This window comes from Simochromis diagramma, unplaced genomic scaffold, assembly GCF_900408965.1.
Source record: "Simochromis diagramma unplaced genomic scaffold, fSimDia1.1 OVJJ01000618.1, whole genome shotgun sequence".
Lineage (NCBI taxonomy): Eukaryota > Metazoa > Chordata > Actinopteri > Cichliformes > Cichlidae > Simochromis > Simochromis diagramma.
In genome coordinates, this window is record NW_024387423.1 from 2,522,478 (window position 1) to 2,535,983 (window position 13,506).

At 42.8% G+C, this 13,506-nt stretch overlaps 1 protein-coding gene across 3 annotated transcripts; it reads left to right on the forward strand.

Annotated features, from left to right (window-relative positions):
* Positions 1-4,795: 4,795 nt before the first annotated feature.
* Positions 4,796-12,671, forward strand: LOC120722064. Of its 3 annotated transcripts, none has more exons than XM_040012825.1 (11): positions 4,796-4,899; positions 5,463-5,629; positions 5,716-5,831; positions 7,382-7,525; positions 7,637-8,068; positions 8,521-8,788; positions 9,073-9,258; positions 9,982-10,065; positions 10,166-10,352; positions 10,499-10,706; positions 10,808-12,671. In XM_040012825.1, exons 2-11 carry the CDS (start codon positions 5,485-5,487, stop codon positions 12,017-12,019), a joined length of 2,982 nt encoding a protein of 993 aa, XP_039868759.1. In that variant the 5' UTR covers positions 4,796-4,899; positions 5,463-5,484; the 3' UTR covers positions 12,020-12,671. The 3 variants fall into 3 exon arrangements, with proteins under 3 accessions (XP_039868759.1, XP_039868757.1, XP_039868758.1); XM_040012823.1 differs by having other exon boundaries at positions 9,070-9,258; positions 10,808-12,666; XM_040012824.1 differs by lacking the exon at positions 4,796-4,899 and adding an exon at positions 5,053-5,296 and having other exon boundaries at positions 9,070-9,258; positions 10,808-12,667.
* Positions 12,672-13,506: the final 835 nt, after the last annotated feature.

The window sequence follows — 13,506 nt, forward strand, 5'->3', positions numbered from 1 at the left end:
CCCACAATCTGCTCATAGATTTCCAAGACTAGAATTGGGAGCTGCTGTGTTAGCTGCAGAGCTTGCCAAAGCCATCACAGCTGAACTGGACCTAAATCTTGATGCAGTTGAATTCTACACAGACAGCCGTGTGGTTTTAGGCTATATAAGTAACCAGACTAAGAGGTTCTATGGACATGTTGGCAGCAGGGTGCAGCAAATCAGGAGGATTTCAGAACCAAAACAATGGCACTATGTTTCTACGAGCTCTAACACTGCTGACACAGGCACATGCTCAGTGCCTTCTTCCATGCTTGGTGACAGTGCTTGGCTTAAAGGACCTGTTTTCTTGTTACAAGCCAGTGTTACAACAGAAACTGAAACCTATGACCTCGTGGACCCCGTGTTGGATGATGAAATACGTAGCTTTGTCTCTCACACGAGCAATGATGGGTCTCAGCTAGGATCGCAAAGTTTCAGACGTTTTTCCTCTTTGAAGAAAATCCTCAGGGCCCTTGGCTTGCTCATTCATATTGTGAAGGTCTTCAAAAACAAAGATGAAGACCTCTCTTGCAGTTCATGGCATCATTGCAAACAGTCTCACACAGTAGAGGAACTGACAAAAGCTGAGATTGTTGTGATCAAAAGTGTCCAGAAGGAAATGTTTGAGGAGGAACTTGCCTGTATTGCCAATCCGGTCGTTAAGTGATGACGTGACGAATCCTACTTCCGGGCCTAAAGTAGTCTGCGTTTAATATGGCTTTTGCGTTGTTAACATGTTTAATGTTTTGTATTTTCTTCTATTTAATCTCAAAAAGCTCCTAAAACAGTCACTGTTGACCTCCCTCGGCTTTTTATTACCGCTAATCATTTATTTAAGCTCAGTTTTTAAAACTTAGGATGTAACTACAGCCCAGCCCATGCAGCAGTATATGAATGACTAACCTCGTATTGTGGATGGATTATCTCAGTTGTTCTCCTGGCTGAAGTTTGGTCCTTTTACAGCATCCTGCCACTGTTTGTACATTTGTTCCTGACCACTGAGAACACACACATTAACTTTTATTGAGTGGGGAAAAAAGTTAGCTTGTTTATATTATGCTAACATAGCTGTGTCGCTAGCGGTCACATAGCACATCATTATATACCAGCTAGCCAAACTTCAGTAACCCTACAAACATCACTGCTATTTAGTTTTCTGTCTTCATTTATGTTGGAAGTGATAGCAGAGCTGTACGTTTTAATTTGTTTCCAAAACCCCGCAGTCAGGACATGCTATATTGTATTTAGATAGAAGCTAGCGAGCTAACTTCCTGCTAACTTCTAACTCCGTTAAATGTCATAAATTCCGTTTTCATGGATGCCTGGATGTTAAACTCAATTGTTACACCTGGTAGAACAGAACTCTGATCATTTTATTAAAGATGAAAGACTTTAGACAGTTTTTCAACTCTCAGTAATGCCATAGTGATCGTTTGATATATGGACCTGCAGCGGAGTTTAGGCCCAGACACAGCTAGTGACGTCAGACTTAACGACCAGATAGTAAAGACATACCAAAACAAAGCTCTTTACAGAAACTCAGTCCCCACTGTGATAATGAAGGACACTTGAGGACAGGCAGAAGGCTGAAACACGCTAACATCGACTACAAGGAGAAACATCCTCTCATTATTCCAGGTGACAGCCACGTTGCCAAGTTAATAGTAGAATACCATCACCAGCAAGTAATGCATCAAAGACGGGTGTTCACAGAAGGTGCAGTCCGTACTGCTTGATACTGGATTACAGGAGCCAGGAGGCTAATCAAGCAGATTATCAACAACTGTATCATCTGCAACAGACTTAGGAAGAGAGCAACTGAGCAAAGAATGGCAGATCTGCCTCCTGATCGTATCAGCACCAAACCTCCTTTCACCTTTGTGGGCTTGGATGTATTTGGCCTTTGGCCTGTGGTCACAAGGCGCACAAGAAGAGGCCAGGCACCCAGAAGGTGTGCACTACTCTCCCCTCCAGGAAGTTTTATTGAGAAAGATCTCCATTGACAGCAGTGGAGGCAAGTTCAATACCTTGCAAACACATTTTGGAACAGATGGAGACAGGAGTACCTAGGGACACTGCAGAGCCGAAACAAGTGGCAACATAAGCATGCAAACCTCAAGGTGGGAGATTTGGCGCTCATCAAAGATGCACAAGTGATGCATAATGAATGGCCGATAGGACTTGTCAATATTGATGAGGATTTTCCTTTGGCTCTTTTGAACCTAAACAGGTTGGAAAATACCCTGTAATTAACAGAAATTGAGAATGAATTGCTTTCTTTTCTCTGTCTTATTATAATATGCAAAGACTAGCTGTAAGGGGAGTCTTTCAGGTTGCACCAATGAGACAATGTAATTGTTTCACTTTTATACTGGTAAAATCTAAAGGATTAATCATACCATTACAGTGTCATTTACAGACAGGCAAGAAATTAAAGGCATACCCTGAACTCTTGACCCCCTACACAGAGAGACATTGTTGCACTTTGCTGCCATGTTAGGGTCCACTTGTCAAAGAGAAATGAGTTGTACAATCAGTACAAAGTTGCTATGAGAGATTATCTTTGTCCTGTGACTAAGTATTTTAAAAGGGGTCACTGAATAGTTGATTATTTGACTGACATAACAGAGAGATAATAGCTCTGTTGGTGTTTCGGAATCAATTCCAGGAAACACTGAAGCTGTTGCAGGCATGTGTTGTACAAATACTTAACAAACTTGTCTTTATCACTTGATTGTACACATTGCTTCTTTGGTTCTGTTCTGTTCTGTGTTTCTATATAGTTGCGTCTTCTGAGCCTGTTAGCGGAGAATGCTATTTGTGTGTAACTTGAAAAAACATATCAAACATGTTTGTCTTTCTATAGATTTTATTTATTTATGCTTGTATGTTTTGTCAGTGCCTTTTGGACTATAGTGATGCTGATTCAAAGAAGGTCAGTAAGTCTAAAGCAGACTAAAGACCAACTTAGGCTTTCATTAAATGAATCCACCACTCACTGTTACTGTAACACGAGCACTTTATTATAGTCGATGAAACAGGAATACACAAAAACAGCACTGCAGTATAGTCAATCAGTGAACTTGATTATGACTGAAATGTGAGGGGCTTTGAAAAAATTAGTTGTGTACATAGCTGGACTGGACATTTGCCCGGTGGGCCGATGGGTTATTTTGTTGTTGTTGTTTTTGTAACGGTATAAAAAAAATGAAAGGTGATGGATTGGCCAGATGCTGGCAGATGTGTATAAATAACTCTGATGTTTGGTGGTGGCTTTGGTGGAGGAGGAGAGACCCTTGGTGGCCGCTGGTCCAGCTGTGCTCTCCCTCCCTCTCCTGATACTACTTCAATCATGAAACTGATCAATGATCAGCTGATCGGCTTTTCTCTCTTGTTTGTTTATCGCCCACTTTGCGCCAGAAAGAGGAAACCAGCTGAGGTTGCGCTACACAACGGCAGCATGTTTAACCTTGATCAACTGTTGTTAGAATTTATTTAATATTACTTTCTATTATCAGCTGATGTTTGCTGGAGCCACAGCCCTAAAAGCTGCAGATATCCTGGTGAGAGGGAAGCATGAAGATGAAACCAGGAGATGTTCTTACTGAATCATCAGAGCTGAACAGGTGATGGAGAAACAGGATTACCTTTTAGGTGACATGAATGAGTTGAAGGAAAGTTATGAACTTTTTCTGAGAGACAAATAATACCAGGATCCTTTTCTAAGTAGCTGACAGCTGGTAACTGTGCAGGGGCGAGTCTAGCAAAGTTTTGCCAGGGGGCCAGGTGGGGCATTAACAGGGAAAGGGGGGCACAAAGAAATACTTTTCTGTCTTATTCTCATTTAAAATGTCTAGATTTTAATAAATAATTATCTGAATCTTACAGCCAAAGTTTTTATCTGATGTAAAATGTATAGAAATCATACATATATACCAACATGACAGTGTACATCACTGTCACAACAGCATTTGTTTTTATTCAAAGGCTTTATGGCTTTCCCTATAATACTTGGTGGGCCTAGTTAAAATGCCCAGGCCGATTTTTTGTCCCAGTCCAGTCCTGGTTGTGTACAAAAAGTCAAAAATGCCTGTTAGGTATGCTGGAATCATACACGTTACCATCAACAATATCATCGTAATGGTTGCAAACTTTAAGAAAGTTTACGACGAGCAACATATACTGACAATAGACACACACACGGGTAAATGTGTAGTAAGTGGAAGTGCAGTAAACCTGCCTAGTATGATACACTGACTTCTTCATATATCTCATATCATTTGTAAGGTGTCATGGAAAACACCACCAGCTTTCCCAGGCATTGCGTGGATACCCTCTGCTCGAAGAAGCTTCTGTGCGTGAGTGATTGCAGCAACTTGGCTGAGCAGCTCTTGTGGAGGTTTAGGGAAGACCATACTTCTCACTCGGTCTGCTGATGATGTGCAGGGGCATCTGGATATATAACAAGAATTGCTAGTGTTGCCATCACCAATTGTATCCACTGAAAAGGGGATGGGATGTTGGCTAACGCGCAGCCTTTCCGCATCCATATAGTAAAAGAGTTAAATAAGCTATTCAGCCGCGTATAACTTCAGTTAAATCCAGCAGCGTCTTAGAGTCAATAACTTAGCGTAAACATAAAAAAATGCGACTTTCCATAAACATAGCTGAGTTGCAGGTTGAGTCCCTGTCCCGCCACGTGTTCTTGTTTTGGTGACGCAACTTCCGTCGAAAGACGATTGGTCTACAGTGGGCCAGCGCTCCTATTGGGCCAGAGTCTACCGAATCTACAGTCACCGTAGTCTCCGGGCCAATGAAAAGACGTAACTGTCTGCAGTCACCGTAAACTTTTCGCTACCGTAGACTCGACATCTAGAGGTAATGGCTTGTAGCGAATTATTTGCCTTTCGTTTAGGTCTTAGCTTGTTTCGTATTGATTCACGGCAGATGTATGTAAACGTCACAAGATAAGTTAAAAAAAAATTGGTATGTAAAAAAGGGGGACATGGAAACTCAGTGGTCCTCTCTGGGAGTCGGTGTCAGCGCCAACCTGTAAACTAGTATTGAGCTAGCATGGTACTTTTGTTATTAACGTTAACGTAAACATTTAGCTAAAGCGGTTATCTGTAATTGAAACAGCCTCAATTTACCGCGTGGATATATCAATGCTTTTTTAGTGAAGTGTATGCTGTATAGAGGTTTCACGGCCTTTGGGTTTTATACGCTGATGATTCTAAAGACTGTTGCATTGGCGTTATTTCAACCAACCTAATCAGTAAGGCGATTATTTTTCTGTATAGTCATCTGTTGAACTTAACGTAATGAGCACATATCTGCGTTTCTGGCGCTGTTATGTTTCCCGCTGTTTATTAAACTAGTGTTTGTTCCACGTGGTAATTAAACTTTGTTTCGTGTCTTTTTTGTTTTTAAATTGACTCCAGGAAGAACAGCGAACATCGCACCATGGACTCTGAGATCTTGAACATAGAGGAGATCGTGATGGGACGGGGCTTGCCGGATCCACCACCCGAGGCTCCCCCGGAAAAGCCGGCAGAACCATACAAACCCATCACTCTGAATGGACCTCCGGCTCCCTCGGTTCATTCCTGTGAGTGATGCAGCGATCACACCTTTTAAATCAGCTTCCTAAAAGCAACAACACATAATAAATTTGACATTCTGTTGTGGATTCAGACCAGCATGAAAACCTGCAGTGCTTCCAATGCTTCATCACGTTCTGCAGTGCAAAAGCCAAGGAGAGACACATGAAGAAGAGCCACCGGGAGGAATACAAGCAGCAGCTTCAGCAGGTGAGAAGAACAGAGTGTGTCATTTTTAACTAAATTGATGAGCTTTTTGTGTCTTAATCTATTCACCAGAGTTCAAACCTGCTTAATGATGGAAAGTTCGGATTTTTCATTTTAATTTCTTTTCCAATTTTGCAATAATGAAATTATTAAAACCACAGATTTGTGGGGTTTTTGTGGTTTTAGCTGCCATTGACCCATAAACAAAGTCCTCCTTTGGTGGATAAAGATACTCTAAGAAATAGGGATGTTCCATTTTATGTTGAAGAACATCGATCTGTAAAAACACCCCATGTGTTTGAGAACAATTTATCAAGAGTAATCACTTTCTCAAGTCACTAGATCATCCTTTAAGTTCAGCCTATGTGTGTAGCATCTTGCACCAAGCAGAATATTGCACACATTGCCCTGGTGTTGCAAATGTTAGCATTCCGAGGGCCAGTAATGTCCCATTTGTGTTCGCCTCATTACCGTAGTTGCTTCGCACGTTACATTACGTGCTGTTATGGTGCTTCTGTCCATTAGTGATCTTCTGTATCATGCCATCTGGAAATCCCTGTGCACCCTTTGTCATGTAAAAGCCTGCACAATCAGACTTCCTCAGTCCATCCTCATTCATTTTGAAAATGGCTGCAGCAAAAAAAATCGGGACGTGTCCAACCCACTGTAACAACACCGTAGTGCAGCTTACACTATATAGTCTAAGGAGCTTGGAAAGAAAAGCATCTGGACTTCTTTAAATTGCTTGAAGACGTTTCACCTCTCATCTGAGAAGGTTTTTCAGTTCTTGGGTCAAATGGTGGGGAGTAGATTTTAAGCCCTATGGGAGTGTTCCCCCCCCCCCAAGAGGGTCATGGACCCCCTATTGATCATTTACGTAATCACATGAACCAAGGTGTTAAAACGGGTGTGGATCACAATCAGCCAAGGTTACGGGGGAACCCACTGTGAAACCTAGCCCCACCCTGTCATGTGACTTACTGAGGTCAAATGGCCAAGGATGTGAGTGGGCGTTAAGGCGTCTGGGAAGGGATCTCCAAACTGGATTATAGATGGCAGACAGTGTTGTAAGCCACCGCCTCTGTTCAAAAATGGTCTTTCACAGTGGACATAGATGGCTTCTTTCAAACCATCTGTCTTTTGAGGATGCCAATGTTCACATTTTGGATAGAGAAGACAGATGGTTAGGGGGCCCATTGTCCCTCTTGGGGGGGACACTCCCACAGGGCTTAAATCTGTGAGTCTCCACCATTTGACCCTAGAACTGAAGAAGCTTCTCAGATGAGAGGTGAAACGTCTTCAAGCAACTTAAAGAAATCCAGACGCTTTTCTTTCCAAGCTCCTTAGACTACGATGACCTGGATGACTGAGAACCTTCACAGACATACTTACACTATATAGCTTTTACATTATACACTCAAGGTGCCAGATTCCAGTTGAGTGATTAGAAGCCCATTTTTCTCTCAAAGAGCGTTCACAACTCCATGTCCCTAATAGCAGCTTTAGGTTTTAAATGTTTCTCCTCCCCGTTCTTTTCGGTCATCTTTTCTCAGGGAAACACATTGTTCACATGCTACGTGTGCAACCGCACATTTCAGTCATCTGAGGAACTGACGCAGCACCAGCCAACACACAGCAAGGATGACAAGCCCTTCAAATGTGTTCACTGCAAAGAGAGCTTTAAAACGTTCTCTGAAGTGAGTATAATTTACCAACTATATTAGAACATACAGCAGAATGAATCAGTTTCTAGCTTTATGTATTTGTGCTTAACCTGTTGCATAACCATTTACTTCTCTCCTGTCTAGCTCACATCCCATAGAAGACAGGTGTGCCCAGAGAAACAGATGGTTTGTAAAGATTGCAATGAAACGTTCCGTAGTGCCGGACTGCTGCGTGCTCATCGCCTGACCCAGCATCCACGCCCAGATGTCGAGACTACAGAACAGCCAGAGGATTCTACAAAAACTCATCGCTGTAAGAAGTGCGGCCAGGGATTTGAAGCTGAATCAGAGCTGATAGCACACCAGGAGAAATACCCCGAAGGTCAGCAGTGCAACGGCAGCGCTTCATCTGTCAAGAAACGCGGACGGCCCGCCAAGGCCAAAGACCCGGCAGGTGCTGAGAAAAAGGGAAAGCGGAAAAAGAAAGAGGAAGCAGACATTCCCGAGGAGACCGTGAAGGCCGGCAGCACATCAGATGCGACGGCAACCCCAGCGGAAGAAAAAGGGAAAGCAAAGGTGACAGCAAAGTCAGAAACGGAAGATAAAACTCCCGAGGACGAGAGTCAGGCTTCAGCAAAGGAGAAGAAACCTAAAGCAGAGCCGACCCCACCCCTGTCAGCACCCGTGCCCCGAGTGCGACCTCACATTCCCCGGCTTGATTCAGCTCTGCGCTTACAAGACGGAGAAGCACGCCCCACGGAAAGCCCACCCCTGCGAAGAATGTGAAGAGAGCTTTGCCCGTCCAGAGCAGCTGGATGCCCATATTTCCCGGGCGCACGCCAATGGCCGATTTGCCTGTCCGACCTGCGGGGAGAGCTTTGGCCGAGAGCGCACATTGAAAGCTCACCAGAAAAGTCACCCAGAGGAAAAGCCTGAAAACACAAGTGGAAAAAGATGATTCAGAAACTAAGTGAGACAAATTAGATAGAATTCAACACTGCATACTTAAGAAATTGTTTTCATTACAGGGTTTGGGCTACATCACTGAAAATGAGGTACAAGTTCTTGGAAGTGATGAGATCAAGGTTGAAGAGAACAGTTCGAATCAACCACTGACTGCATCCACTAGTCAAAATAGACAGACTGCAAGCGTGCAGCCGCTGCATCATCGCGATATAAGGACTGTTCTGGTGAAAGAGGAAAGCAGCCTCATAGTGAATGATGTTCCAGCCACAAATGGCAGCAGACACATCCGCTGGAATGTAGAGGCACTTAGTGAAAATACAGTCATCCCAAGTAAGTATTAAGGTTTCTCAACCAATATGTAATTATAAAACTATTGATTTCTGCAGTCTGCATACCACCTGGCACAGTATCTCTTGATTTCTTTTTTTTTTTTTTTTTAAATCAAATGTTACTTTTTTGAGAGTAACAGGATTTCTGATTATTGGATAAACCAAAGTTTAGCTGTTGTCACCTCTGATTCCACTCATGGCTAATCACCTTCTGGCTAATGAGTATAACTCTTGGAAAACCACTGTGCCATGTTAAATCATGTTCTTTGATTTGTATTTTAGCAGTAGAGGTTGGGGAGAGGACAACGGACTGTTGCATCTTACCAGAGTTCAACACCAGCCAGTGTATTTTCTATCCAATAAAGGAGGAGGAGAGAGAGGTCCTAGTAGAATCTGCTGGGACCAGCAGAAACCCAGAGGGATCCCACGATGAAAATCAGACAGAAAGTCAAACAGCTGATTGTGATATACGTAAGTAACTCACTCGACCTCCACCTCCACATACTTTGAAATCCACCATTTTTAATCCTCAGTCGTAAAAGGCTGATGGGGTATTGTCATCACCCTGCTGGATGGGCGGGTGGGCAGCGTTGACCCCTAAGTCTGTGAATGCGATAATTGCATAGTAGCTTCAAACTGATACCACAGGTTTATTTGCTAAAAACCTTGGATGAGTTTGGATCTTGGTGACCTTGGCCTAAAGTTCAGAGGTCAGCTTTTCTGAAAATCTGGTCAATGCAGTAACTTGAGAATGTAGGGATGAGGATTTTCAAATTATTACTGTCAGTGCAGCTACTAAAACTCTCAGGTGATTTTAGTCTCAGTGACCTCAATGTCAATATCAGAGATCAAGATTTTTGAAAATCTTACGAGTGCAATAACTCAAGAAGGAAGTCATCTAGGATTTTCAAATTGATAGCATAGGTGCATCTACTAAAAATTGTGGATGAGTTAAAATCTCAGTGACCAAGGTCAGAGTAAGTTCTGAAAGTTTTGTGATTGTGATGACAAGGACCACATAAGATTTTCAAATTGATGACATAGGTGTGTCTACTAGCAGGTTGCACTGACAATCGCCAGTACTTTTCAGTTATACAAATGGAAGAGACTTGACTTTCTTATTGATTTTTATATTTGGTATTCTCCAAATACTACTTAAAGGCTTATATATTAATTTTGAGTCTGTTTAAACAGGTGAATCGATCCATTCTGTACCAGACTATCAGGAAACAAGAGTCGAAGGTCTTTTCTCAGATCCTGAGGTCATCGAGCAACAAGGTTTGTTCCCTTTTGTGGAATGATTAGTATTTATATTTGAGAGACTTTCTTAAGCTGTTTATTGATGATGTCAATAAAACTTAATAAATCTGTCCTTTAGCTGTGTCAGACTCTGAGTGGCAGCACCTACCAGATCTTCATGAGTTTCTCCTCCAAAGTCCCGATGAAGAGGATATGGGTGGCTTTGAATTGTCAGATCCTCAGCTTGATTCAGAAGCAGAAGTAATGGCCTATTTCTCCAAGAACTCGGCCATCAGCGCACAACAGTCAGATCACACATCGCAAAGGTACAGTAAGACTTTCTTTGAGTCTACAAAACTATCATACATAGAAATAACTCTAAATACCTTTTTTTCTATTATTGCTGTTGTTCCTCTGTTACATACATGTAAGATTTGCTCTTGATGTTCTTTTGACTTTATTCCCCCCTTAGTTTGCCAACATCCGTGATCCCGTCTAATGCACCAAGAGATGGCAACAGAACCAGAGAGCCCATTGATTACTTCTCTAAGTACTTTGGTTGGGATACCTGGGTAGAACTTGCCAACTGTACAAATAAACTGTCCAACATGCCTGACGCTGTCACGGCCAGGGAAGTTGCACGCTTTGTTGGGATCCACATCGCAATGGGAACTTTGAAGGTTTGTATTTCTGCCTGTCTGATTACTGAAATTATTACCTCAGTCTTGGTTAGATGCTAAAACCTAATTTTATTATTTTTTTTCTATTGTTACTTTCTTAGTTTCCCAGTGCAAAGCTCTACTGGGAAGACTTGACTAAGGTGCCGTTGATTGCTGAAGCCATCCCGTTGTCCCGTTTCCTCGAGCTGTCTCGCACACTGAAGCTGACTTCTTCAAAGTATCCAGCCAACGCTAATCCCCACAAAGGAACTTGTGATAGTGATCAATGTGGTGACGAGGCAAATGGCTCAGATGGTTCAAAACAGGCGGATCCCCTGTGGAAAGTTCAGCCATTATTGTGTCGTTTCAAAGCAGGGTGCCAGTCATTAAGACGAGAGGGCGATTATGCAGTTGACCAATATCCACTTCCTCTCACTGGGAAGGTGCACAACAACAAACTGTCTCTCTACAGCACTGCTTTAATTGGATTTGACGGCTTACTCTTACATGTCGATCTTAAGGTGGATCTCTCAGACAAAGAAGGTGCTGTAGAAAAAATGGTCCCCAAAGGTAGCATGGTGTTCCTTTGCAAACAGGAACTGTCCACCCCTGTGATGCTCGAACGCCTTTTAGCTGCTGGGGTTCATGGAGCAGGCAGGGTGGGAGGGGCTCGAGGACAGATCGGTGATGAGTTTGTGAGCTCAGATGGGAAGTTGATGCTGCGCAGATCCCATTGTGGCTTCATACTTTCTACTGCGGGAAATGGCCAAAGGAGCGCGGCCTCTCTCATTGAAAACTTTGAGAAAGCCCAGATGTCAGCCCGTCTCCACAGAGAACTGAAAAATCTTTATGCAATTCCCCTCACTGCCTCTGCACCAAGCTGCTGGCCCCAAGCAGTGCTCTGGTACCTCACGGATCTGGCTTTGGTAAACTCCTGGCTCCTGTATCGACAGGATTTCAGAGCATCCGTGCCACCTTTGACTCTCATGGCTTTCAGATTGGAAGTGTCCAAGGCTTTGATCTTCTCTAGTAGCTCGGATACCCAAGACTCAGTTCCTCCCCAGCCGCCGGCAGCAGAGGTTCACACAACAAATGAAACCCGCAGTCCCATCCTGGTGGAGGAGAGTCCTCTGCCAGACGCAGCCACACGATATGACGGTTCAGGTCACTGGCCGGAGCAGCTTGGAGAGGGAGAGGGGGGCAGGTGCCGTTTTGGGGACTGTCAGAGGACATCACGAGTGTTATGCCTCAAGTGCTGTGTCTTTCTTTGTATCTCACGTAACCACAACTGCTTTTTGAATTTCCATAATCAGGGAAGTTTGGGAAAAGAGTAGTATCTGCTACAGAATTTACCAATCTCTGATTGTAACTGTGTTTTTGGTGTAGGGAAACTCACTGCCTTTCACTGTCATGCTTTTATAGGGCTGTTGTGATGCATTTTTAAAAAATCTTAATATGTCATTTAGGAGTTGTGAAAAATGAATTTGCCTTCAGAAAGAAAAAAAAGACTCAGAGCCACACACTGTGCTGGAAAAGAAGTGTAAAAAGTTGTTTGTTTTTTTCACTGTGGCCATCATGATACTTTTGCCCTCAACTATTTATTTTCAGCTGATCTAGTTTACATTCTACAGTGAGCTTATTTTTTGGCTCTGAGTTTTATTATTAAAAAAGTATCATTTATTTGAGTTTTAGAAAACAATAAAGGACAAATGGGAAAATAAGATGCCTCTTTTGATTTGTTCATTTATTCATTTGAGGACTGCTTACAAGTACAAAAGAAAAATGTGCCAAAACATATTAAAGCTCTTGTGTACTGAAATAACCAAGTAGGACACAGTACTGCAGCAATAACAGAAATTAAAGTGCATCGGTCACTAGACCATCTTCCACTAATGCCGCGTAACAATGGTGAAAACTGAAATGACTAAAAGAAAAACTATACTAGCACACAGTCGATGCATGCCTGTATGAGGTTTGAAATACAATATATTACAGAGTACTGTACAAACTGGTGGAAAAAATTAATTAAACTTACAAAAACACATCAAAATGGACAATCCATGACTGATTTTTTTTTTTTTTTTATCCAGGTATGCTTTTAATGCATTGGAAGTGGGTTTGGGTCATTGTCATGCTGAACAATTAAGCAATTGCCAATCAGAATATTTTCCGGTGGTATTACATGGTGAACAAGAACAATCTGATGGTACTGATGCTGCATTCATAATTCAGTCAATGTTGATAAAATTGGGGCGATCGTGGCTCAAGAGTTGGCAGTTTGTCTTGTAATCGGAAGGTTACCAGTTTGAGCCCCAGCTCGGACAGTCTCGGTCGTTGTGTCCTTGGGCAAGACACTTCACCTGTTGCCTACTGGTGGTGGTCAGTTGTCCGGCAGCCTCGCCTCTGTCAGTGCGCCCCAGGGCACCTGTGGCTACAATGTAGCTGCCATCACCAGTGTGTGAATGTGTGTGTGTGAATGGGTGGATGACTGAATGTAGTGTAAAGCGCTTTGGGGTCCATAGGGACTAAGTAAAGCGCTATACAAATACAGGCCATTCAAATCACCAATGCTGTCAGTTAAATTTTGGACTAGACCATGACAAAGCCTTCACTGATTTTCAGGCCAGTAACTTGACATACCTCAGCCCTTTTTCCCTGTTTCCCTTCCTTATGAATGGCTTCTTGGCAGCCAGGCTTTCACTGAGACCATTTTTGATGAGATTGAACAGTAGATTGATGAAGTCAAGGGCCAAATCCACCACTAAGGATGTCACTTTTAGATACTGTTTGTCTGTTATTTAAAAGCTCTTTGTGAAGAATT

Excerpts from the sequence above, each read along its gene's own strand:
- LOC120722064 (XM_040012823.1), top strand. The coding sequence starts at position 5,485 with ATGGACTCTGAGATCTTGAACATAGAGGAGATCGTGATGGGACGGGGC. Across the intron at positions 5,832-7,381 it reads ACAAGCAGCAGCTTCAGCAG|GGAAACACATTGTTCACATG; the intron begins GTGAGAAGAACA and ends ATCTTTTCTCAG. Across the intron at positions 8,789-9,069 it reads TGAAAATACAGTCATCCCAA|CAGTAGAGGTTGGGGAGAGG; the intron begins GTAAGTATTAAG and ends TTTGTATTTTAG.